This window comes from Lissotriton helveticus, chromosome 10 (assembly GCF_964261635.1).
Source record: "Lissotriton helveticus chromosome 10, aLisHel1.1, whole genome shotgun sequence".
Taxonomy (NCBI): Eukaryota; Metazoa; Chordata; class Amphibia; order Caudata; family Salamandridae; genus Lissotriton; species Lissotriton helveticus.
The window spans coordinates 696,392,780-696,418,994 of NC_136071.1; the positions used below are offsets into that span (position 1 = coordinate 696,392,780).

General features: G+C 43.8%; 1 protein-coding gene across 2 annotated transcripts in view; it reads right to left on the reverse strand.

The window, feature by feature from the left end:
* PAXIP1 (PAX interacting protein 1) overlaps nt 1–26,215 on the reverse strand; it is a 179,008-nt gene that overhangs the window by 44,757 nt on the left and 108,036 nt on the right. For both annotated transcript variants that reach the window (XM_078663248.1, XM_078663249.1), the window contains exons 11-14: nt 24,463–24,584; nt 15,663–15,847; nt 15,294–15,337; nt 4,980–5,047 (exon numbers count right to left, since the gene is read on the reverse strand). In XM_078663248.1, the coding sequence (XP_078519374.1) occupies nt 4,980–5,047; nt 15,294–15,337; nt 15,663–15,847; nt 24,463–24,584 (419 nt within the window). The remainder of the gene's footprint in view (nt 1–4,979; nt 5,048–15,293; nt 15,338–15,662; nt 15,848–24,462; nt 24,585–26,215) is intronic.

Sequence of the window (26,215 nt, forward strand, 5' to 3'; positions counted from 1 at the left end):
GGGACAGGGTTATGCCATCTTCCAAAAGGAAGTGGCCATATAGGGGTATAATGACCCCCAGCCCATTCCTCCTAAATTCAGTATTTAGGGGAGCCTCTGGCACCAGAGAATCAGATCCTGATGACCTAAGAGGAGAGAGGACACTGAAGAGCCGCAAAAACAGAGGAGAGAAGAAGCAGCTGACCTGGTACCAACCCTGTCAGGATGTCTACATCTTTCCTTGAAAACTGCACCAAAGTCGACTCATTCTGCAGCTGTTGACCAAAGAAACCTGGGAGGACTGCATGCTTTTGAAAAAGACTCAAGACCTCCCATGAACAGTGGCCCTTTTCTGAAGAAACTCCAAAAGTGAATACTCCGAGGTCTCCAGAAAGATTGAAACCTAAAGTCAGCACTGCACCCGCCGCTTCCAGCTTGAGTTGAAGTGGGCCACTGCTGTCACCAAGATCCCTCAGCTCTTCAGAGTTCGCGCCCATTGTGGTTTCACCCCTCCTGGACTCCTCAACATTGCCTGCAGCCTCTGCAAGCAGGCCACCTCAACCGCAACTAATTAAGTAAGGAAAAACCAGATGCCTAAGGACACCCCTGCACGTGTTCCCCCTGGGCCTTGGAGAAGAGGACCAAAGGTGTCCTACCCGTCCCAGAGAATTGCAAGCCTTGAATCCCCCTTGCTGGTTCAGCCATAATGGCTGCCTGGCCAGAGCCAGCAGCCTCTTTCCGCAATGACTGATCTCCATCGAAATACAATGGGCTCCTGACACTTTTTTGCACCCTGCACCTGGCTGCCCCCGTGCCGCTGGTGGTGTATTGCATGTACTGCCTTGCCCACCACTCACCTTGACTCCTGGAGATTGGTCTTTTAAATTGCTGTACTATACCTGCTTGCAGAACTTGTTCTTCCTTCCATAGGATAAACATTACAGAACTCAGAAATTGCACTGAGTTCAATTTTTAAAGTGAAAAGAATTTATATTTAGAAACATAGTTACATTAAAGATTTTTCTACGATGCCTAAACCTATATAAAGATACATGCTATTTTTATAAAGTGGTGTGGATCTTCTTCTTGAGTTGTGCGTCATTTATTGAACGTTGTGCATTTCCAAATTTCTTGTACTTCTCTGTGTTAAACCTAAGGCTGCTCGACCACACTACCCCCTAATAGAGCACTTTGGGATTGCATAGCAAGCACCTGTCCACTCAAATGAACCCCTGGTCTCATTACACAGTATATCAGATTCTCAATACATCACATAAAGAGCCAGCTTCCTACACTAACCGGTTGAATGGATTCCACAACAAACCCCCCCCCCCCCCAAATGGAAGTTGTGATTGATCGTAATAGATTGCAGAAGTGTCAACAACCTAAGTAAGAAGGCTGCTATAGGTTGCATGACCACATCACTGTTACAGAATACGCCGCCGGACCCCAGGGTTGTTGGCTAAATGGCTGTGGAGAGGATAATTCTGTCTGCTTAATAACTGCGGCCGGCCCCAGGGTTGTAGGTCACTGGCTGTGTATGTGTGCAACGCTATACAAATAAAGCTTTTGTTGAACTTAAAAAAAAAAAAAAAAGGCAAACAGATGCACAGAGCGACAATTCACTGACATGTCTCACAAACGTGACAGGCACAAAAAAAAAAGTTTTCAACCCATGGAAATATAACCGGAAACTGAGAAGGGGCTCAAAAGCTATTCCCCTGCCCCCAATCAAGAAGGGCAAAACAAGATGTATGTGCAAGTCCCCTAAAAAATCTGATTAGAATTAGAGATGTTAACCTAGCTTTACCAACAAAAAGTTAAATGTGGACAGGACTGTGATGTAATCCCCAATAGTACCCACTGCACAGGGTGGTTGGGGCAGCAACAGATAAAAAACAATAGGATGTCCAATAGATGCGCTTTCAGTGGATCCACATTCTGCGCTACACACAATGTGGGAAAGTGGTTCCACTTCCTGTAGTAAAACAAATTAATGGTGCGGCGACATGTTAAGAGTAGGACATTGACCAAGTTCGGTGACCGCTGGAAAGAGCTCAGGTGTCCCCAATGAATCTCAAAGTGTGAAGGTGAAGGCTCTGGAAGTCAGGGCGCAGAACTTACCAATCCAACGGGGACAGGAGGTCCACCCTAAGGGGTAGACAGAGGGGGTGCACAGTACTGCAGTTGGTCTGCGGACCTAGGTGGTCAGCTCTGGTGATGCCAGGTAATTGGTAATCATCACAGAGTCAGTCCAGAGCCCAAGACTCCTCTCTGCTTGTTGACATACCACATTGCGACCAATTGGCCGTCAAGATCAGTAGACTCCAGCTGCAAAGTGATGGGAGCTGATTGATGTGAAGAACCAGATGTCTTATTTCCAATTCCTCTAGATGTGCACACCCACCCTAGGGCGGATGCATCGGTCACTACTATGGTTACTGCTGGAGTTGATTAAAGGCCATCTCTTGTGACGGATGCTCCTCTAGCAACCACCAGCTTAAATCATTTACAGTGTTTCTTAGAGCCCCAAAGTGCCAGCATACATGCGTGACCAGTAGGATACTGTGAGCGAGGAGACCTATCAGACAACGAACTGGCAGGACTGGAACTTGAGCCTTCTCTTGAAACATAGGAATCAGAAGGTTCTCATGGATGTTGTGTCCAGTACTGCTCAAGGGGGCCCTAATAAAGACCTGCTGGGGCATGCTGATGGAAAAGCTCAAGTTAAACATTAGGGATGCAGTTGCCTGAAGATGGTCCAACACATTTTGCGATGAGCCCGTCGTCTAGGTATGGAAGCACTAAGCTCTCCGACCAGCCCACAGATGTTCTGTAATGCAAGACAGTCTGCAGCGTCCCAAGACGGAAGAGGCAGCAAATTCATTACCTCACTGCTGTTGTCACCTTCATGATGATCTAATGGGCCAGTCATGTGGACAGGATCAGGGTCCTATCGGAAGAGGTAATTCAATATCAGAGTGGTGAGGGCTCAGGGTGCGACATCTCTGTATCTGGTCTCTTTGGCTAACCTCTTGGGCCCCTCTCTTAGACTGCATTAAAATTGTATTGATTGATGTTCAGATGTTGTTCCTTTTTCTCGAGAGTCACTGGTGTCCGAGCCGAGTGAGCCATTAGTAATGGCGCCGATAGAGGGGTTGTTCACAAAAGCTGTGGTGCCAGGAGAGGTCTAGCCCGCAACAGATGCATCCCCCAAGGTGAGGCAAAAAGTACAGAGGGCAGGTCAGGTACCAGAAACCCATGGTGACCCGTGGAGCCCAAAGATGCACCATAGGGGACTGCAGTCTGTTTTATTACCACCATTATAGCTTAGAGGAATTGAGCCGTATCAGCTTCAGGTATTGTGAATTTCAAATAGACCTTCGCAATGGTGCCACGAACAGTAAAGGTGGCAGCGAGCTGGCGACAGGCCATGTGGTGGGTGCCAGTGTCAGTGGTTCCGCTACATCAGGCTCCTTGGGTAGGGTGTGGTCTATGAGCTATGTTTTCTAAGAGGACTCATCTGGAGGCAGACTGTGTTGAGGTGAACTATCTTGACATCTCAAGTGATGTCAAGAAATGTCATTATGTCCCCTCTTCTTGTACTTCCTTGTCTTCTCCTTCGTGGATATGGATGACAAAGAGGAATGCGACTTTGAGGGAAACCTTGACCAGCATCGAGCCGGACACTTGTTGCGGGCTACAAGGAGCTTGGCCCCGGGCTTTTCAATGGTGCTGATGTGCAGGCACCAAAGGCGGGCATCTGTCCTTTGCAGGAGCGACAGGCTTTGAATCTGATTATACTGGAGAAGAGATCCCTATGCACTGCTCTTCGAAATTGGTAAAAAGCATGTGCAAAACATGGAAGAGTGTGAAAAATCTGAAAGAAATCCTGGATCCACATCCAAAGGCGTGGAAAAAAAGAGAACCAACATTGGTTGCTGGTGTGAAGCTTTATCGCTCCAAAGACATCATACCTGTGCTGCTTCCAGTGCAGAGATTGAGTAAGCACCACCTGCTGGTTGAAGAGAGCTATGAGGTTTAGGATTCAGTCTGGCACCTGGGGATATTCTAGAGGTGAAGATTCTGCAGGTAGAAGTATCCAAAACAAATGTGCATTTGTATTGCTTAGAATTTCCTGATTGGACTGCAGCAGTAGAACGATTTAAATGGCACTATGAAAGCCGGATCTGTGAAGCAATTTTAAAAGAATTCTATTGATATGAACAAGTACAGGCATATATAATGCAGTATTCCTTGTAACAACTTTAGAGTTTACAGCAGCAAAGTGACTCCTTTCAGAAAAGCAGTAATCTAAAAATCAATCAAGCAACAGGAGTCTAGTCTCTATCATCAAGCATACAGATCAGCTAGTCAACATTCTGCAGCCATCTGGTGGAGCGTGCTTTGCAACCTAAATTAATAACATACAGTGCGAAACAGACTGACAGCGAGTAGCTGCCCCATAACTCCTATTCTAACTCCACATTAAGTAAGCTAAACAGGAGCAGAGGGCATCTCAAGGCTTTCCAATGTAATCGTGGCTCTCCATTGAGTACCCAATAGCCACACAAAGAAGAAAACTGAAAAAAATAAAGTAGATACTCCTGAAAACTAAGATGTTGAAAAAGCAACATTCATGATAAAAAGTTAAGTTAAGCGTGCATCATGCTACGCAGTCCTGTAATAAAAGTCTGTAATAAATCCTTATTAAATTCCATTGCGGCAGAGAAATGTTCATACATTTTTTTCTGGGCCTTAGTTATGCCAAGTTAAGTTTAAATAAGGACCACAGACATGCACTTAGTCGCTTCTGTTGTGCATGTTCACGATTTGCACCCACTTAAAAAAATATACCATTACCATGAAGGGCAGAAAATATGCCTATAAAAGCAGTGAACCAAACAAAAATTATCATACATACAAATAGTCAACAAAAGTTGCATAACATTCACGCATAGATGCTTTATTTTAAAACATTAAAATGAATTAAAATGTACCTTGCTTTCTTGATGGAAGGCTGGAAACTAGGTTCATTTTGCTTTGGTTTAAGAGGCAATCTTATCCCCTGAAATACAAATTTTTAAAACATTTACACGAAGTAAAGCTGAACACAGATGCAATGTTGCCCTGTGGTTTCATGGCCACAATACCATCCGACAGGCAATATGCAAAATATCTTGGCTTTCAAAACACCACCTATATGGATTCTCTCAGTGTAGTGTTAATGAGGCCAAGGTTTGACAAATAAATAAAAACAAATACACATATTATCTTTCATTGATTTGCAAGCCCAGGATCTAGAAGCCCACAATCTTGTCCAAGTAAAAACAAAATACATCCAACATCAAACTATGAAAAAAAATCGATTGTGTTCTGCACCTTCATTTTTTAATGTACTATAAAACAAATGAGGATGGAAACTGACAACTGTAACAGAAAAAAGTACAGCAGTTGGATGAAAATGCGTGTGCCAGAATGGCACACTACAGATGGACCACCTGAATTCATCCCATATAGCTATCTAACATTTCGTCTTGAACATTTCAAACACCTAAACTAAATCAATATCTGTACCATGCCCATTTTTCAATAGTTCCAGATTGACCAGGGGAGCCCATCAACACAACAAAAATAAAACAACGAGCACTGGCAAACCCCATAGGTCTCGGAAAACCGAGAGCTATTAACGTGGTCAATATTAATGTCTTTTAGCCATGTTGAAGTTGCGAAACCTCTGCTATTCAGCATGGCTGAAAGGGAAGTGAAAAAGCATGAAGCCTGAGCCTGTAGACATGAAGAATGGCTGCAGTTGCGAGTATGTGAATTAACTGGGTGCGTAATGATGTTTTAATTGCAAATTCGTTACATCAAATAAAAGAATCATGCCTAATTCAAAATAAACACCTTTTAGTCGTTTTATACAGTGCAAACTCAACCCGAAGGTATCAGAGCGCTGTACATGAGCACCAGTTGCATTCATTATTTTTTAGGAACAGAGAAAGTGATTGGCACAGAATCACAGGATGTTGAGCCCATGCCGAGACTCAAACCCAGTTCCTCAGCATCAAAGTTGGCCGCTCAAGTAGTTATGCCACATCCTCTTCCGGTGCTTATAAAGCTTTTAACCAACTAGGAAACAAGCTTTTACACTGCACACACCTAAAAATCATGTTTAAAAAAATGTAGGTTGGTAATCCTTGGTGGAAGTTTAAATTGTTGATGCGATAGTACCGTGGTCATAAATCAGACTTAACCCCTTCCACGCTCATGACGAGCTGGGCTCGTCATGAAGTAGCCTCCTCGCACGCTCATGACGAGCCCAGCTCGTCATGTTGTGTGGGATTTCCGATTTCTCAGCACAGCAGGGGAATATGCTGAGCATCCATGGGGTTAAAGAGCGTGCATTGAAATCAGACTACCATTTCAGATTCGCAGCGCCGTCATGGTCCCTTCATTTGTGCAGCTGTTATCGAGGAGGGTGAGCAAGTCAAGGGAGCAGGAAAGCGGCATGCCGTACACTTAACACAGTAAAGCGAACAAACGGATATCACGGAAGCAACACTCCAGTGCTGTAGTCAATCATAAAATAAAACGTGCTAGTCAAGGGAGCAGTAAAGCGCGCCATACAGTTGGAACAGTATTTGGAAGGGGGAGAGCGGATGGGAGGTGACCGAGCTGGAAAAAGCACAAGCACTTTGTAGAGTGTAGAGAAGAGGCATGACCATGATTGCCATGGACAAGCAGTGACAAAGAATAGGAGACAAATGATGGAGCAAGCAAATGGGAACCCTGTGGCGGGCTGAAGCCCATAGATAAAAACACAACACATCTCTCCGAGACAGTGCACGCGCTGTCTAGCCGAGACCTAAAAACAAAGTTGAGAACAGACCTTCCCTCTTTCTCGATAATGCATCACAAGCAGTCAGCGGTCCAGCCACTGCCTAATAAACAAAAAATATTCCTCCTTCAGTTCCAGAAAAAATAAAAGGGCAGATCTACATGCAATTTATAAAAAGCTGAGGCAGTCTGGTCATTGCAAGCAGCAAATGTGTGCTGGACAGTAACTGCCTACTAACATTACCACTTTCATCACTCTATGATCAACACTACACATGAAAATAAGACTGCCTAGAAAAAGCTTCCACAGGCTCCAGATAGCAGTGTTGTCATGACGTTGCGTCTCACAAACTAGAAATTATTATCGGGAATCATGACAGAAAATACCGGTTTAGCTTTCGATGAAGCCATGCTTCAACCCATCTCCAAACACAGAATATTTTAGATACACGGATTACACAAACCCTATCACAGACAGAGGAATGGACGAAACTTTCCAATATAAAAAAGCAACATATACGTACAGCATTACATGCATCAATACTAACTGAATATCTTAGAGGGAATATAGCGTCACAAGGACTGATAGTATCTAATGCTCCTAGACTCTTCTTGGACAACAAAACCTTTATAAGAGATTGGTCTCCAATTTCATGGAAGTGTACCAGGGATTGGTTAATTCTTCTGTTCTTCTGAATAATACAGCCAAGGAAACAGACGATCTACTATTAATACAAATTCAAACTCTTGAAAATCAACTGAAATGTTCCCTACAGATAACGACCTTTAAGAAAAAATTGGAAGAAGTGACGAAGACACTAAATGAGACCAAGGAAACTTATTGAAATAGAAGGTGAATAAACTCAGAAAAGATCTACAGCAGTTTTCACAAGAGTAAGTCTATCCATATCTAGCAGACGATTACCAGATCCAGACATAAAAATAGTACAATAGGAGGTGTGTCAGGGGTTGGCGCCAGATGAATGGATGTCCAACTCTGAAGATTGGACCAATACAGAGGACTCCAGCTCGAGTGATTCTGACTGTTCATCTAATAGGATGAAACCAATGAGAGGACGTGGAAGACCTTTCCATCCAATCACGCCATCGCAGTGGTGGCCACCCCAACCTTGGGGTTTCTCAATGAACCCTTTCCAACAGTGGCCCTTTGGTGGCCCAGGATAGCAACCTTTTATCAGACAGGACCGGGGCAGGAGAGGTCGAAGAAGAAGAGGAGGTTGAGGTCAACAGGGCCAAGAGGACCAACGGAACAAAATGCTACAGTGGGACCCTTCTCTGGACAGAGCATACCCAGGAGTATGATGAGAGATTTAAGTCCATCAAAGAGCAATCCTACTTAATTGTAAATCTGAGCAACAAAACCCTGACGACATTACAAGTGACTGTTCCAGCCAGTCTACAATACCTGCTTCTGAGGATCCCATGTGACATGGATCATACACATGCACAGCTAATGTCCTGTAACCTAGGCAGCGGAGGCGGGGAGGGAAAGGGTATGGCGGAGCGAGGGGCTATTGAAAAAAAAAAAAAAATATATATATATATATTTTTTATATCAGATCTCTTCACAGCCGCCGTCTCTCCTCCTTCGTTGCTGCTCTTCCTATTAAGTCCCGGAAGCAGGAAGCACACAGGCTCCCTCAAGTCAATCACAACGCTGCTGACGCTGCTGTCAGCAACGTTGCGATTGGTCTGTGCTCCGTTTGGCGCTCAGACAGGGACTGAGAGTCTGTGCATGTTCTCCACCCATGCTATATATTACAAAACAGTGCCAGTGGAGGACATGCAAAGTGTGCATGACTGTTTGGCTGGCCAAACAGTCTGCACACTTATGCTGTCCACCACTCCTCCCACTGTGACACTAGCCCACCCGCCCTAACCCAGCTATAAAAAATAAGAGGATAATGTTCTAATTTTATTTTTCCTTTTTTCATTGCCCTGAGAGCAGTGGCGCGATGCTCCTCTACCTTAGGCTGCCTTTCTTCTGTTGATGGTCCATATGGTGAGTGAAGTAATGTTTTAGGTTATTTAATCCTCTGGTACTTGGAGTCTACATATGCAGTTTCATCCATTATGGAGAATTAAGTATCTGCTGGGAGAGGCATTAAGGGAGATTTCTTGGATTAGATTCAGGCTGTATGACAGCTGTTGTGCTTTTGTACTTTCTTAATGCAACATCTGTCAGGCAGGCATCGACCAAGGGTCACAGATTAGTGCCAGAACCAGCTTTTAAGTTTGTTTTGGAAGTGGCTTTGGCAGCAGTATTGACGAAACCGTCAGACCTTGGTGATGGAGTGGAAGTCTGTACTGGAATCTGTTGTGCCTGGTAGCAGGTTTGAAAGGGGGCGCTCAACGTCAGGGGTGGGCCAGCCAATGACAGTCCCAATGGAGACTGCTGTGGGTTTGAGGGGGCCAAAAGTCATGCTAGAGTCAGCTAGAATTGCACCAAAAACCTGCATCAGAGTCTCCTTACTGCATCATAGCCTCCTTACAGGGGAGTCGACAACAGCTTTAGAAACAAAGACCGTGTTGGAACAGACTGCATAATAGATCCAGATTCTGGGGACTTTGAAGGGGTAGGAATTATATCTTGATGTTGACCCCTATCATTGAATTCAAGTGGTGTCTTTTTATGCTTGTTGGACTTTGACTTACCGAATCCTTCAAGCAGAAACTGGGCCTCTCGTTTGAGCAGCAGAGACTGGCAGCAAGCCAGCAACTTGGAGCAGGAAAAGAACCTATGCTTCGACTGCAACCTTTGTATGTTCAGTTCCCAGTCTCAGCTCATCGCCAGTTGTAGGAGGGCACATGTCGCACAATTTGTAGTCTTGACCACAGCGGGACACTAAAGACATACTTCCTGAAGGTCTATGACTGACATCTACTTACTACATTCTTGGCATAGCTTGAGGGCTGTCAATTTTTCGTGGGGACACTGTTCCCTAGCACACTGTCGAAAATTTTGAAATCAGAAGAGGGAAAACACTGGGTGCAGAGCTTCCAATCCACATTGGAAGTTGCAGAAAGAAATGAAGTAACATGTATGTGCAGTGGTGGTGCTTATATTCGGCGCCACTTTATTACTGTCATGGCACCATATTCTCGGACGAGCTGCACAAAAAATGCCTGCTGGCTTGTAGGACCACAACAAATATGTTAAAGGTGGAAGATATATAGTTTAACATTGCCATCAGAAACAAATCCTTTTTTCTATATTGGATGGGACAGTAACATTCCCCTGTAAGCCAATTGTATTTTATACTTCAATCCCCTGTCATTATCTCCTAGCATTACAATACATGATTTTTACCCTTTTCCCGGAAATTATGTGAATGGTGTTTAGTCCGGGCACTTTGTTTAGATTATAAGTATCTAACCTTATTGCACTGCATTCAACAATACTTAAATATTTAGAAATCTATACCGCAACTAATCTTAAACATTTGGTGAATTTGAGTTTGGAAAAAGTGTTGAACGTAATCAAAACACTTGGGTTCTGGAATCGGTAACCTCAAACAAAAAGCTGAAAAGAGGGGTCTGTGGAAAGGAGAACTTGCATTTTTTAGGTCTTTAACTATACTGCTGGGGGATGTTCCTTGTGACGGTTTCTTCCATGTCTAGTGGTATGCTCAACGATTAGGAAATATAACTTTTGGCTGTTCATGATGACGTTTAGAGACAGGCAAAGGTTTATATATACATTTTCCACCCTTAAGTATGGTAGATAAACATCAAATTAAGTAGTAGAATCTGCACTAACGGTTGCATACATGGAGACAGACATGTAAGATATTCACTTTTTTTTTGCTAGTCTTACTGTCAACATTTATGGGTCTCAAACAAGGTCGCTAAGCATCTTCAAAGATTATTTGTGTGTTCCGTTGCAGCAATTAGTTTTACTATAAAAACAATCAGATTTATACATCCTTTGGGATTTGCTAGATGAGCAGGGAGCATCTATATTTGGATGTGAAGAAATACTGGCAAAGAATTCTCTCTTACGATTCAAATACTATCAAATAACCAAATGGATGATGGCTACTAGGACAGGGCTGTAGCCTGAATGAAGCCCTTTTGACCATGCAGGATCTTCTTTTAAGTATTGGTGCCCCATGTGAATTGCGGTAGATTGAAGGACTAATGATGGCCCCCTCCTTGGACACAGTGGCAGAAGTGGTTTCCATATGATAACCTGGATGACTATATGGTAAGAATATTTGCAAGGATTTGACGGCCAGGTTAAAGCAAGTCCACTTCTATACTGTCCTTAGGCTATATCTGTTTCCAACAAAAAAAAAAAAACAAGATGAACCTAGAGATAGGGCGAGCATGTCCATGATGTAAAACTATTGTACATAAGCTCTTAGATTGCCGGACTTAATTTTCTTACAACCATCTTCCAAAATGAGATTAACAAATAGATTGGTCACCCAGTGCCTTTAAATAAACCTACTGCTATATTTGGTATTCCAACAGACCGTTCGTAAAATTCAGTAAGGTTGCACTTTTATACCTGGTGCTTTTACCTCCTGTGCTGATTTATGGAAGTGAAATTTTAAAAGTCAATTGTTTGTGGGTGATAGGACTCTTCACATGTGTAAGCCAATGATAATGGATTACGGTGCTGGTAAAAATATTCAAACTGAATTATGGGCATCTTGAAACAAATCTGTCAACAAAATAAATACATTACTTCGTTAGAGTCATCCCACTTCGGTTTGTTGATTATTAGGTCATTTTTGGTCTCTGTAGTATCGCACCGGCCACCTCCCGGGATACCAACATGGCAGCCGGTGATAGCCAAAGAAAAGCAGAGATTAGCGTACCATTCTTGGCGGTAAGCAAAACGGAAGAGGAGGACAAAGCTGCACGGCCGGAGAGGAGAAAGGGGTCCTGGACAGAGAGTGAGAAGAGCTGGATGCCAGAGGAAACCGAGAACGTGCTGGACGGGTCTGAGCAGCAAACGAAGGGAACCGTAAATGGGTACAGCCTAGACGAGGAATCCGGAGCTGCTGGTTCGCCTCCTCGTGCCAGCGGACCTGAGAGAAGCGATCCAGTTACTGCTGAGGTCTTCAAACAAGAATCCACGGGTGCAGCCCATGCCACATCTCAGGAGGGTCCTGTCTACAGGTAAGCCGCTCTCTTCAAATATTTAGTAAAGCAGAGGGTGGATGGGAAGTGCACCGTAAACAATGCAGCTCTAGCAACCCCATAGACACTAGTGTGGTGATGGTTGCACAAAAGGCCTATAGATTTTAAAGCCAGGTTTTCAAAGCCTTCCTGAAAGCATAAAGGTTGTCAATAGAGCGAAGTGACAGAGGTAAGCTATTCCAAAGACCGGCCATATGTACAGATAACACTCTGCCACCAGTTCAAGTTTTTTTCCAATCAATCTAGTAGTCTCATTTAGAGAGCCAGCTCTAGAGCCACTTTTTGAAGTCAGTCAGCAAGGTCGAGTTGCGAAGTGGAGAATGATGGTGGTACAGGCTTTGGCAGCGAGATTGGATAAGGAGCGCCCTCTGGTGCAGCAGTAGCGTATGCAAGGTATCTGTGCTAGGGCGAGCTGTGCGGAGTGGAAGTTCCTAGGGGGGGATGGTGGTAGTTTGGTCGGTGGTTCAATTAGACTGGTTTATGGAGTGCTTTGTAGGCTTGGGTCAGGAGCTTGAAAATGCATCTCTTCTGGACTGGGAGGTTGTGGAGGTCTTTCAGGTGCTGTGTGATGTGGGTTCTCTTGGGGAGGTTGAGGATCAGTCTGGCGGCTGTGTTCTGGATCGTCTGGAGTCTTTGCAAAAGTTGGGTGGTGGTGCCTGCATGGAGTGTGTTGCCATAGTCTAGTCAGCTGGTGAGGAGGGCATGTGTTACTGTCTTCCTGGTGCTGATGGGGAGCCACTTGAAAATCTTGCAGAGCGCGTGGAAGAATGTTGAGGAGACAGCACTGCCCTGATGTTTCATGGAGAGTTCACTGTCTAGGATAATGCAGGGGATGAGGGCGTGGCCTTTCGGTGTGGGGGTAGGTCAGAGTGCCAACTGCCACCAGGAGTCGTTCTAGAAGGCAGTGTGTTTGCTGAAGATCAGAACTTCCATCTTGTATGGGTTACGTTCTAGGCCGTTGTCCATCCATGCGGAGACCACCTTCCTGTAGCTGTGGAAGTTGGTCTTCGTTGCGGAGGGATTGGCAGAGAGAGACAGGACGAGTTGTGTGTCATCGGCGTAGGAGAGGAGGTTGATGTGCGTACTGACTAGGTATGTGAGTGGAGTCACGTAGATGCGGAAGAGTGTTGGGCTGAGGGATGAACCTTAGGAAACATTGCAGATGATGTGCTATGAAGGGATGGAGGCGGACTTTCTGGGTTCGTCTTGTGAGATAGGATGCCATTCTTCTGAGCGCGTCGTCCGTTATACCAATGTGGTGTAGGCGAGCGATGAGTGTGTTGTGTGAGACTGTGTCGAAGGTGGCGGAGGGGTCAAGCAGGATCAGGGCAACTGATTCTCCTCTGTCGAGTTGGGTGCGGATGTCATCTGTTGCGGCGATAAGAACAGTCTCTGTGCTGTGATTGGTTCTGAATTCTGATTGGGAAGGGTCTAGCAAGTTGTTTCTGTCCAGGTGTTAGGTGAGTTTTAAGTTGATGGTCTTCTTCAATACTTTGGCGGGGAGCGGGAGTAGGGAGATGGGACAATGGTTCTGGAGTGAGGTCTACTGAGGGTCTTAGGGGTCTGATCTCAGCGTGTTTAAAAGTGTCGGGAAAGGCAGCTTAGGTTAATGAGGTGTTGATGGGGAGTTGGCAGATAAACTCAGATTTTGACCTCTGCACCCGGCTGCCGATGTGCTGCTGGTAGTGCAGGTTCGGCACTCACCTGGCCCTTGCTGACTTTTGGGTCCGAAGACTGGAAATGTAAGTGATTCTTTACCTGTTTAACCGCAATATTGCTTTCCCCATAGGATAACATTGAACTGTCCTGAAAAGTGTCGATTTTTCAAAGTGAAAACTATTTTTAATTAAAAACTTACTTACCTTACTGTGAAGATCTTGGTCTCAAAATAAAGTTCAAAGCATAATTTCTAAAATTGGTCCGATCTCCTTCTTAAGTAGTGTGTCTATTATTGGTCAATGTTGTGCAATTAAGGTCTTACATTCCTGTGTTAGGCCTAAGGCTACTCACCCACACTACTTACATTGAGCCCTGTACACTTTGGGGGACCCCTGGGATTTGTGCACGGTATTACCACCTAGTAGCATATTATATACAGAGCCAGTTTCCTACACTGCTGATTAGCCTCCTTTGGCCATCAAGCTAGGTTCTTGTTGCAATACCCCCCCCCCCACACTTCCTGCCTGGTATTTGATGCAACTGTGACTGAGGTGTACTGGGCTCCTCCTAGCCAGTCCCCCAGTAACAGTGTTCTTTCCCTAAAAATGTTTTAAAAAATTCCTCAACTGGCAAAACCTTTAGCAGCCTCTGTAAATCCCTACTGAATGGTACCCTTGGGGCCTAGGGCCAGATGTAGTAAAAAAGGTCCCTAAGGGCTGCAGCACAAATTGTGCCATCCTAAGGGGCCCCTCACCAAGCACATGCAAGACTGCCATTTCAGGCTGCTTGTCTTGGGTGTAGACACCAGTGAAAACACTACATGTCACACATTCTTGTGTGCCATGTCACCTACTACTTCAAGTAGTATTTGTGAATTAACCTACAGCAGGCCTAACCACCTTAAGGCATGTTGCTGAATATTACATGAGGGCATAACTGTAGGAGCAGATAATTTTGATACATTAAAAAGAGCCAGCTTACTATAGATAGTATAAACAAATCCATGTTCATGATTCCAGTGAAATTAGTTATGGAAAACAAACTGGATCCAGCCCAACTGTGGTGTCTATTGATTATTTGTATTATTTAATTGTAAAACTCCTATAATGCTTTGACGAAAAGTAATCTATCTGACCTGACATTTAGAACTGACGAGTGCAGAAATGGATCCGCGGAGTGTTGACTCGGAGCTTGACTGCACAGACTACTACAACATCTGAATTTCTCAGAAATATGCAAAAGAAAGTGGGTAGCAACTTTGAGAAGTCAGGAAAGCTCTTTCTTACCATCCCTTACAAAGCAAAAATGTAAAGAAATAATTCAATCGAAAAAAGTAAAGCCATTATGAATAAATAAATGCATCTAACACTTATTTGATCCATCATAGCAATAACATTACGACTGTTCAATATTTAATATTTTCTTATTGAAATACAATTATGCACATGTGAGCTTTGAGCATGCTAATTTCTCAAATCAATTGTCAGTGAAAATACCACAAGTAAATGCGCATCTCTGAAAGGACTAGTTCAAGGAAAGGTTGTTTTCCCACAATGTTTTAACACACTCCTAAATATGATACGTTTTTCATAAACTGCTGTTCATTCTTACTTTGGAGGGAAAGTAAACTGGCAATAACATACCATTAAGTGCTCTTGAGATACCTTTATTGGCACTCTCCAGGAATCTGGATGAAGAGAACACAAAAATACATCACTTTTTTAAAATTGGATCAACAATACAATATTAGGAAACTATAAAAAAAAAAACAAGGTTCTTTCTATTTAAAGAGTTCAAAGACATTATTGCATTTTAGTTAGTACACAAAGTAAAATTACTTTAGTTACAAGCTGTTAGCTGCATTACCTGTGAACAACATACAATTATCAATCATAGAATCTCTATCATGCACATCATAAATATGTACTTTATCTAGTATTCAACTACAATGTTCAACTCAATGTAAGTGTTTTTTTAACTAAAAAAACCGCAATGCAAGTGTTTAAACTTACCAAGAAGGTTTGAAACCAGGGGTTGTGAAGGGGCAAGTGGATCCTGAAGGTTAAAGGCTGTATACCGGCTGTGCTGAATCTGTCGTAATGCATCAAAGTTTCCAAGAAGTATATCACACAGCCACTGTGCATTCACACAAGGTATCCGCCACTCTTTAGCTTTTTCATACTTTAGGTTTGTGGGCCTTTTAAAAGAAAACACAGGTTTTAAAAGATACCCTTGGTAATTATGAGCAATTTAAAAGTTCCCCTCCTTCAGCTCAGTTTCTCAAAACTAACACAAGCCCATTGTCCCGTAAGAAGAATATGAGGCAGTGAGAGTCATGCCAAGCTATGAATCAAAGTCTAGTTGCCCAAAATCTAAAATGGATACAAAGCATTGAGCACTTACTGCTGGCTTGAGGAGGGATTGGACAGAAAAGATGGAGATCTCGACAAGCAGCAGTGGGAACACAGAATACACCCTGGATACACTGAAGAAGATACAGTGCACCCCATTGCTTGCTTTGAGAGGGAGAGGTCAACCCCCGTTTAGGATGGGAAGAGAGGAGCGGTATGTGGGGGGGTGTCAAAGGAAGAGTAGGCGGAGAAGAGAAGGCAGAGAAAAGGGAGAGGTACAGAAGGCAGAGAAAAGGGAGAGGTACTGAAGGCAGAGAAAGGGAAGAGGTACATGCAAGAATGAAATGGGTCTAAAAGAAAAAGAGGAAGGATAACTTGGAGAATGGGAAAAAGTCTTCAAAAAGAGAGCAGATGAAAAAAAGTGAGCAATCAAAGGGTGAAAGGAGAAATATGCGGTACGAAAGAACAACCAAGGAGAGGGAACAAGACAGAAGAAGAAATACAATGAACAATTAATGAAGAGAGCGAAAATGAGGGAGAAGAAAACATGCAATCATTGTGGCGGAGGAAACAAGAGACTGAATTCAAATGAACAAGCGGAAATAAGTGAATGACTGTAGGGTAGAAGAGTAAATGAGAAGGAGAGGAAGTACGAGTGGAGGGTGAGGGGTATGGATAGAGGGACTGAAATATAGTTAGATAGTGATGCAGCTATGTGATGGCAACAGAGAAGAAAGCATTTGAGAGGGGAGGGTTACAAGCTAGTGAAAGGAAGCCAGAGGGAGTTGAAGGCAGATGAAGCATTTAAAGAGACAAAAAAAAGGCAATCAGTGATAAAGGGAACAAGGAAATAACCAATTAGGTAAGAAGAAAAAAGAGGTAGAAATAACAGAGAAATTAGTAGAAAATAGGGATGGAGTTAAGAGGGGAAAGGTTGAAAGAGAATCAAGTATATGAAACTTGTGTCCTGCTGATTCCCAAGTGTCTAATAGTCGACTGAGGAGGAGGGGACCTCTCGACAATGTATCAAGCTGCTCCACAATGAAAACCCTGACAGCAAGAAGATACTGAGATCATGACAATGCTGGTGGAGTACAGGCATATTTACAACAAGGGGTGGTGAGGGACAGAGTCTCTGAATTAAGCAGAATACTCTCACCCTGTCAAGAGATCAGGGCTAGATCCAACACCGTTTTTTAGCTCACTGCACCATCCCAGTTTCAGAACCTGGCTGTATGCAAATTAGTCTGTTCCTGTCCCAGTGCATGATGGGAACAGGGCAAACCAAACTACAAAAGCCAATTCTTACACTGGGAAGGAAACAAGCTTCCGGGGACCGGTTTCTGGCATTACAGCCGTCTTCGGCCCGGCTTTCTTGAATCCTGATGGTGCAATGAGCAAGGGACTCATGTCTGAGTATACCCTTCCACGCTAAGGGTGGACAAAAATATTTACAACAAGGGGTGGTGAGGGACAGAGTCTCTGAATTAAGCAGAATACTCTCACCCTGTCAAGAGATCAGGGCTAGATCCAACACCGTTTTTTAGCTCACTGCACCATCCCAGTTTCAGAACGTGGCTGTATGCAAATTAGTCTGTTCCTGTCCCAGTGCATGATGGGAACAGGGCAAACCAAACTACAAAAGCCAATTCTTACACTGGGAAGGAAACAAGCTTCCGGGGACCGGTTTCTGGCATTACAGCCGTCTTCGGCCCGGCTTGCTTGAATCCTGATGGTGCAATGAGCAAGGGACTCATGTCTGAGCATATTTTGTCAGACCAGCCCCGATACAGTGCATAGCAAGTGCAGTGAGCAGTCCTGACCACTACAAAAGTGGGTTTTGGGGGAAATTCTCCCCCCAAATAAAATTTGAGAAAACGGTGCATTATACAACATGATCAAAGATTCGTCTCAGCCGTGCTGCCGGTCAGACTGATCCCGACCCCTGTAGAAACAAGAGAGACTTCAAAAATAAATGATTGAAGCGTCCTAAAGATTCCACTTCACGATATTGCTGCATTGAATAAGATCATATCACTCTTTTTATACATCTACTTGACGCCACGAGGATTCCACACTCAAGGCCCATATTGTCGTAGATAGAGTGTTTTTTACATCCGGCTACCATCGTACATTGCCCTTGAAGGTCTAATTTGTCTTTTGTCACCAAACTGAGGCTTTGGTCTGCCATACCACTAGGCATAGCTTCCGGCTGTGAAAAATCCCTCTCCGTGACTCTCATTGTGGCAACTGTCTCCACCTTGATTACAGTACAGTTCTCAGCAGTGTATAATTGACATCAGTCCTGAGGATGGTCCCGATAACTGTGCTTTAGGAGACCGAAACGTCAACACTCATCTTATCCCTGCAGTGTTTGATTCATTTTGTTTTGGGATAGATGCTCTTTTAGGTTTTGCTGTGTCATTTATTAGTTTATCAGTATCATTTATGTACCTGCATTTCCTTCCCTGCTTTGTTGAATTATTGCTGATCCAAGAACTTTTGATAAAATTCATTTTTTTACATACACCTTTGTGTTTTGTTGTTTATATGTTTTGTATGTGTTAAGATTTGTTGAATGTGATTTAAGAAATTAGATTTTTTGCATGTTGATGTATTAGTTACACATGAGGACAATTGATTTCTCCTCTTAAATGAAGTCCTATTAATTAATTGTTTCTAAATTAAATCATATCCCTTGAAGGCAACTTTACCCCTCTACTACATTATACAACATGTCATTATATATGCAATTGCATTAGCTTTTAAACCATAGTAAATTATGACCTTACTGTGCACAGGGTACAACAATATTTGTTGAGGCTCTTCAATAATTCCCTCACTATCACCCTCCAATAGTGCTTCATCTCTCCATAGCCCCTCTCTCACATGTGTTTTATAGCACTTCTCATGACAGTGTAAGGAGTCAGAGCACTTTACATCACACACATACAGAGCCAATGAATCATACCTGTGTAATTCAGTGTATAGAAAATGTTACATAAGGCAAAGATTACTACAAGGTGTAGGATTCACATGTCATCCATACACGTAGACATTGTTTAAGGATGCTTGGTCTTAAGAGGCATAAACTCAGAATGCAGAACATAACAGTAGTTAGGGTTGCCTTTAATAATACGAATTTAGTCCTACCCAAACAAACATTTTTAGCAGCATCAGGATAATGAAAGGCTGGAGTAAAAACTACTTTCTAACCTGTACCATGCAGCTCTTTGATGGCTGTTCATCGATCACTGTTCTAAGTTACGATTATTACTTATGAACTGCACAGAATCAAAAGAATCTCTGTGACAAAAGCAGTAACCCACTGAGCAATGCACATAAAATATTCTTTGATATGCATGGTACACGTTCTTTGCAGCAGGTATATTAAACCTCTGTACTACCCTAGATGAGTCAAAGCTGCCACTAGACAAGCGGGTACATAATTTACCAGAGTTATCTTAACACTTTTTATTGTTGCCTGAAAACTGCTGAATATACCAGGAACTTTGCAGTGCTTTTAATACTACTGCACTGCTAGAAAACTGGCTCCACTAACAAAAGCGGCTCACCACCCTTTCAGCCTCCCTAGGAAATGCCAGATGCCCAGTACGGCAGTCCAGTCTTGAGCAAGAGCTGCCTTGGAAACTTCATTGTGCAAAAGTGCTGCCATTGCACGCTCTCGAGGTGTATAGATCTAACCAAGGCTCTACCCAATCTCGGAAGAGACCTTGCACTAAATTTGCATGAAGATAACATTTGTGATCCCCTAGGCATTGAAAGCTGAGCTTGTCTGCTCTGGGGTTCAAAGAGCCCAGCAGGTGTTGAACCACCAGGGAAGTGCTCTGACATTCCAGCCATGTCCAGCGGCGCAGGGCTTCTTGAAAAGGGTCTGCAACCCCACCCCACCTTTTACCAGCAATATCACATGGCGGTGCGGTTCTCCATTAACCCTTGCACCAGCCTTCTCTTGATCACAGGCAAAAAGGGTTTTAAAGCCAACTGGATTGCCGAAGCTCCAGCAGGTTGATATGAAGCCTGTACTCCGCCAAAGACTAGAGTTCTCTGATATCCAACTCTCCCAGGTGGCTGACCCAGCCCTGGAGTGACGCTTCTGTCACCAATGTGAACTCTGAGTGGGGAAGAGAGAGAGGTCTGCCGTTTACCTAACTGTGGTCATGAGCCACCGCTGGAGGTCTATTGTAGTTCCCTTTGATATCTAGATCAGCTTGGAGAGATTTCCCTGATGCTGTGTCCACTGGGAAACAGCTTTAATAACGAATCTTTAAGAAAGAGTGTACTAAACAACGATTCATAAACAACGACCTTTCCATGAACCACGACTTCCTAAACCACGACGTACACGAACAACGACTTCTATAGTACTTAAAAGTACACAAACGACTTATTCATGAATTATTATAAAAAATTGGCAATAGATGGCACTGCAACCCACGGCAGGGCATGAGTAAGGTACCTACCAGGTTTATATGCCGATACGTTCTGCATCTTAGATCTGCTGCATTGTGTTTTGGAGGGAAGCGGCAGTGGCTCACACAAAGTATTTGTTGTATAAGGAGATGTACTGACCGCTTATCGCAGGTGGATAATACATAAGAATGCCACACAACTGTTCTTGCCGACTTCTTTTATTATGCAAATATAGATTTTTCTCATTGGCGCCTCTGTCTACGAGCACTTATAATTGCCTTCTGAAAACAAATAAAACTTTGCTCATGTGAGAAATCACAAACACAATTTACACATGTACGAATTTTGGTTTCATACATGGCCAGTTACCGGAAACAGAGATATAACTCTTATGGAGAAAATAATACACTTACATTTTAAGTATCTAATTTGTAAGATGACTGTGCTCTGCGAAATATCGTAGACCATTTACGCGATAATTTAAACATTCTTCGGTTAAAAATGTTTATTATAAAAGTCATGTTTAATTTAATTACTTTTTTCTGTGTTTCAAACATGTGTTCACTTAAGGACAGAGATGTATATTCGGGTAATGTGGCAACTGATTATTTTTCGTGGTTTAGCAAGTCGTTTTTAAAAATGTAGTGGTTTGGGTTTCCTCGTGGTTTAGGCATTCGGTGTTTAAGAAGTAGTTGTTTAATCATACATCCGTGTCCACTAGGTCTTCAAGCCCCATTGCAGAGCAGTCATATGCCAATAGGATGCAATAGGCCATGAGAACCAGCAGCCTCAGAGTCAGCCTCACCAAAATGCAGGATAGAGGTTGAAACTCCTGAATTTCCTGGACTCGCTGTGCCAGAAGATAAGCCAGAAACAGCACTGTATCCAGAACAGCTTAGGTGAAAGGAAGCGTCTAAGAGGGAGTCGGGTGTGATTTACGCACGTTGATAGTGAACCCCATTGAGTGCAGGAGGTCCACCGTAGTCTGGAGGTGGGAGAGGAGTGTCTGGGGCGAACCCACCGTCAACAGCCAATTGTCGAGCTAGGAGAAGACAGAAAACCGTGACCTCCGCAGATGTACTGCAAACAACGCCATCATCTTGGTTAACTTCCGAGGGGCACTGGTAAGGCCAAAGAGAAGCACAGACAACTGATAATGCCCCTGGCCCACCCTGAACTGCAGGTAGAGTGTGGGCAGGCAGGACAAAACGTGGAAATAGGCATCCTGCAAGTCCAACGCTACCATCAAGCATCCAGGGTCGAGTGCAGATGAGACCTGAGCCAAGATGAGCATCTTGGATTTTCCCTTTTTCAAGAAGTAGTTGAGAGAGGAGTAGATCTAAGATAGGACAGAGGCCTACATTCTTCTTTGGCACCATAACGTAGCGGGAATAGCAATTAAGAACTACTTCTGATGCTGGCACCCTCTTGATAGCTCCTTTGGGCAGAAGGACCCAAACTTCACGTTGCAAGAGTGAAAGGGGATACTCTGTCAGCCGATCTAAGGCAGTGGGGTTTGTTGGAATGGGAGGGGGTAACCCCATTGGAAAATCTGGAGCACTCTTTTGTCTGTTGTAATCTTTCGCCACAGGTGCAACTGATATTGCATTCTGCTGCCAACCAGATGCTCGCTGTGTGGGTGCCTGGTAGGGGGATTGGGGGGTTTGGGGGAATGATTGCTTAAGCCTCTGGCTTTAGACCCCACAAGGCTTGTGGGAGCTACATCCGCAGACAATAAATGACGGAGTACTGAGCATGCTTGATTTGGTGGCTAGGGAGGATTGGGACGTGGCTAATGGCCCCTATTGGTAGGGGTTAAAGGGGGGAATGTGGCTGTCGTGGGGCCACAGAGAGCCCCAACGACCTACCGGTGGCCCTAATGTCCTTGAATCGCTCCAAGGCCGAACCTACCTGGTCTCCAAAGAGACCGGTTCCATCGAAGAGCATGTCCATAAGAAAGGCTTAGACAAGCCAGTATTCTGCAACCAGGAAAGACGTCAAAGAGCCACAGAAGAACCAATGGCTCTGCCCAATAAGCCAGTCGTATCTAACCTGCATCCAATTGTGAACTTTGCTGCGTCTCACCCATACACAACAGCTTGGGAAAGTATGGCCTGGGCCTCATCCAGGACCATAGGCAGCACTTGTACAACCCACACAGTATGGGAATAACAGCCCAATAAACACACGTTCACGGACCATAGTGCCAGGCTGGAGGAAGGCAAAATCCTCTTTCCGAAGTTATCGAGCCTCTTGGATTCCCTATCCGGTGGTGTGGTAGGGAACGCACCAGGATTGATCCGGGAAGTTGAGGCCTGGACTACCATACTCTTAGCGGTTGGGTGATGGGAGAGGAAGACTGGGTCCCTGGTAGCATGGTGATGGTGGCACGCAATGGTCCTGTGCACAGGAGTGCCTATGCAGGGCTTGACACAGGCCCGAGCAGGACATTAGTGAAGGCTTTGTGGAAAAGTAGTAAGAATTGAAGTACCTGTCAAAACATTTGATGTGACTTGAACTGTGGACTGCTGTAGGTCCAGGACTTTAACCATCCTCCTGATCACCTCGAAAGGAAGCCCCTTCCCCCATAGCCACTATGGAAAGAGAGGAGAGGCCAGCGTCTGGTGAGGTGTCCAGAACACTGGTGTCAGCCCAGGTCATACCAGTTTTCATCAGCCATTGACTTTGTTGGGGTGGGGGGGGGGCAGTGTATAATAGGGATCCTCAGATCCACTCCCTTCTGTTCCTCAGTAAGCCCTTCAGTGAAATAGGGCTGTGTCCCGAATTGATGCTGTGTGGGCCCGATCGACACCGGTATAGACCTCCTAAACAGATGGGAGCTGGGGCGGCGCAGAGTAGAATGATCAGCAGCCAAGAGCTTCGGGCTTGCTCGCAGATGGCTTTGGAATTCATGGGTGACACTCCGCAGATGATGCAGAGTCAGGGTCCCTCTCCAGGCACCCCGGACAAACCAAGTGAGGGTTAGTCACTGACATCTGTTGATGACATGCACCACAAGGTTGAATATTGTGTGTTTCTTCTGGGACTTCTCTGACAAAAGTCGGAAAGGAGAAAGCACACAAGACTTCGAGATAAGGTTGAAGAAGCCAGTCATAAAATTGACTGAAGGGAGATCGATCCATATCTCCACTAACGGCATGGAAAAGAAGGAACTGAGGTCAGTGTATCAAGCTTGCACCTATATAGACAAAGCACAAGTAAATTCCGGACAGGATGCCGCCAACGGCACCACACACAGCCGAACACCACTACATACCGGCCACAAAAGGGGGATTGCTCAAAAACTTGCGGATCCAGTCCGATGCCTGGGAATATTCTTCGATAAGGATTTTGTGGCTAAAAGTCTATCATATTCCTAATTTATTATATTCCTGCTTTGAAAATTAAAATTGGAACAAAAAAAAAAACTGGGCTATAATCCCCACTCATCAACTTCAATACCAGGTGAGCTAGCGGGCAATCTTCTAATCTCTATATCAGTTACTCTATAAATCAAAACTATGAGCGCTAAAAGAGACTGATTGTACACCTCTACTAAAAGGTAAAACACTGAGGGAAGGTCCCATGGGCTCTGAAGTACTCACTTTAGGGAAAACAACAAATGATCAACTATTTACAGTAGGTCTACAAGAAACGTTAGGGAGAATTGTGCAGAATTCCGATGCATGAGCTCTCTACAAGAAGCTCTTCCACTAATTGTGGGGTGTCTAGAATCATCAGAACACGATACAACAGTGTGACTTAAGGATACTTAAGTTATAAACTTAAGGATAATTTGGTTATAAACCCCCGCCCCCACCCAGAAAAGGGTGATGTAATTTCTCAGTGATTACATGTTAATGCTGAAATCCTTCACATTTTGCAAAATGCCCTTTTTAAGAGGTGCGGAAATGAAGCAACCACTATTAAACCGATTCAAGGAAATCTATTAAGAGCAGTATTTAACAGCAATGGAAGGTGCTAAATTCTTACACTCAACAAGTTCCGACATAAAGGCAGGACTTACTCTTTGCAGATTAGTACAGTGTTGCTACGGCATAGATAGCCTGTATACTTGGCTCCTGCCAAGTAGGCCATTAGCTTCAGGTCATCTCGGTCACTATCTGTGAATCCAGTAACTGAAATGATCTGGAATTTAAAAAAAAATGTGAATGGTCAAGAAGGAACAACAATAATCTCATCAACTGAAGATACCAATTGGAATTACACCAATTCATTCTATTATGACATCACTTTAGAAATGTGGGAAGAATAACTTTTTAATGGCATGGTTCCACCTAACGTGTTGTGGAAATAGCAGAAGAATATGAATCAACTTTGCAAACCCATCTCATTCACTAATCTAATTAGGAGTCACTATGTGCCCACAAAAGCACTAAGCATTTAGCAATGCTAGCACCGATTCCCAACAGAGCAGCATCTATATGTGATTTGGGTGGCTAGGCGCTATGTACTAAGTTGGCCATAATCGCAGAAAATGAAAAACCAGATTGCTCATTGCCTCGAATTGTATAATTTTTCTTACTAGTAACCACCTACAATTCTTGTACAGTGGTAAATGTTAAGTACCATTATCAACTGGCATTTAAGGATTTTGGCAGGCAACAGTTTTCTTAATACACACCAATGCCACTCCTCAACCACTGCTTCTCCACAGCCATACCCACATAAAGACATTCTAATGCACTCAATCCTGAATTTCTAATCGAAGTAACACGATCCATACACATAGCTTGCCATGCACATCAATTAGAATCTGCTATAAAAGTTTAAGAACCAAACACACTTGTAACAATGCAGCTAAAACCTGACCTGCAGGACCCAGAGCTTCTCAGGTATGGAAAACCCCAAAGCTCAAGAAATGTACCCAAAACCTGACATTTAATAAACTTTGCAATTAAACAGGGATACACATAAAACGATTTCAAAGCACCATACGGAATATGGAGTTCTACAACACCCACTATATGGACAAATAACTCCAAAACCACGTTCAAGAATAGAGTAAAAGGAATGCTAGTTGCAAAATACCTACCTCAGCCAGGATCAGGAGGAGCACACTGTGTTCAATGAGGACATATATATCTTGAGCAGAACCTCCCACACCAGAGACAATTCGCCCATAACATCACACTCTTTGTAACTTAGCAACGACCTCTAACATGTTTTTGCATTCAAAGGATGACAAGTATATTGCCTTCCTGCACAGTCCTACAACACCCAAAGGCATCGACTATACATATTAAAATCAAGACATCCTGTTTGGCAGACGCGTGCACACCAAACACAATAGTCTGTAACAAGAAAAAATCTTACATGCTTAATGACGTTTGTGTTATGTAAACTCCATCAAACAATGAGGTTGGAGTGGCTTTTCTGTACAGGGCTCGGATACTTACAGGACACGTTTGCTCTTAAACTCTAAATATTAGAAATACAATCAATACCATGCAGCAATGCCACTAATTCAAATAACTACACCCACCTACAGTTGTTCCAACTCAGCTCAACCCTCATAGTGGGCATCCCTGACTTTCAGGCACGAAGAAGTAGCTCTGCCTCAAAGCTTGCCTACTCAGCCTGCACAACACTCACAAAATTCTAGATGTGCTTAACTTATGAAAACCTGTGTTGTAATCCAAACAATCTCCATGCTAACCTGCAGCACACATTGGCAATACAGTACTGGGATCCCACCAAAGCACCTCCGTTTATACTGGCTTTTGCTTAGTAATGGCTTCGGACTGCTACAAACACAA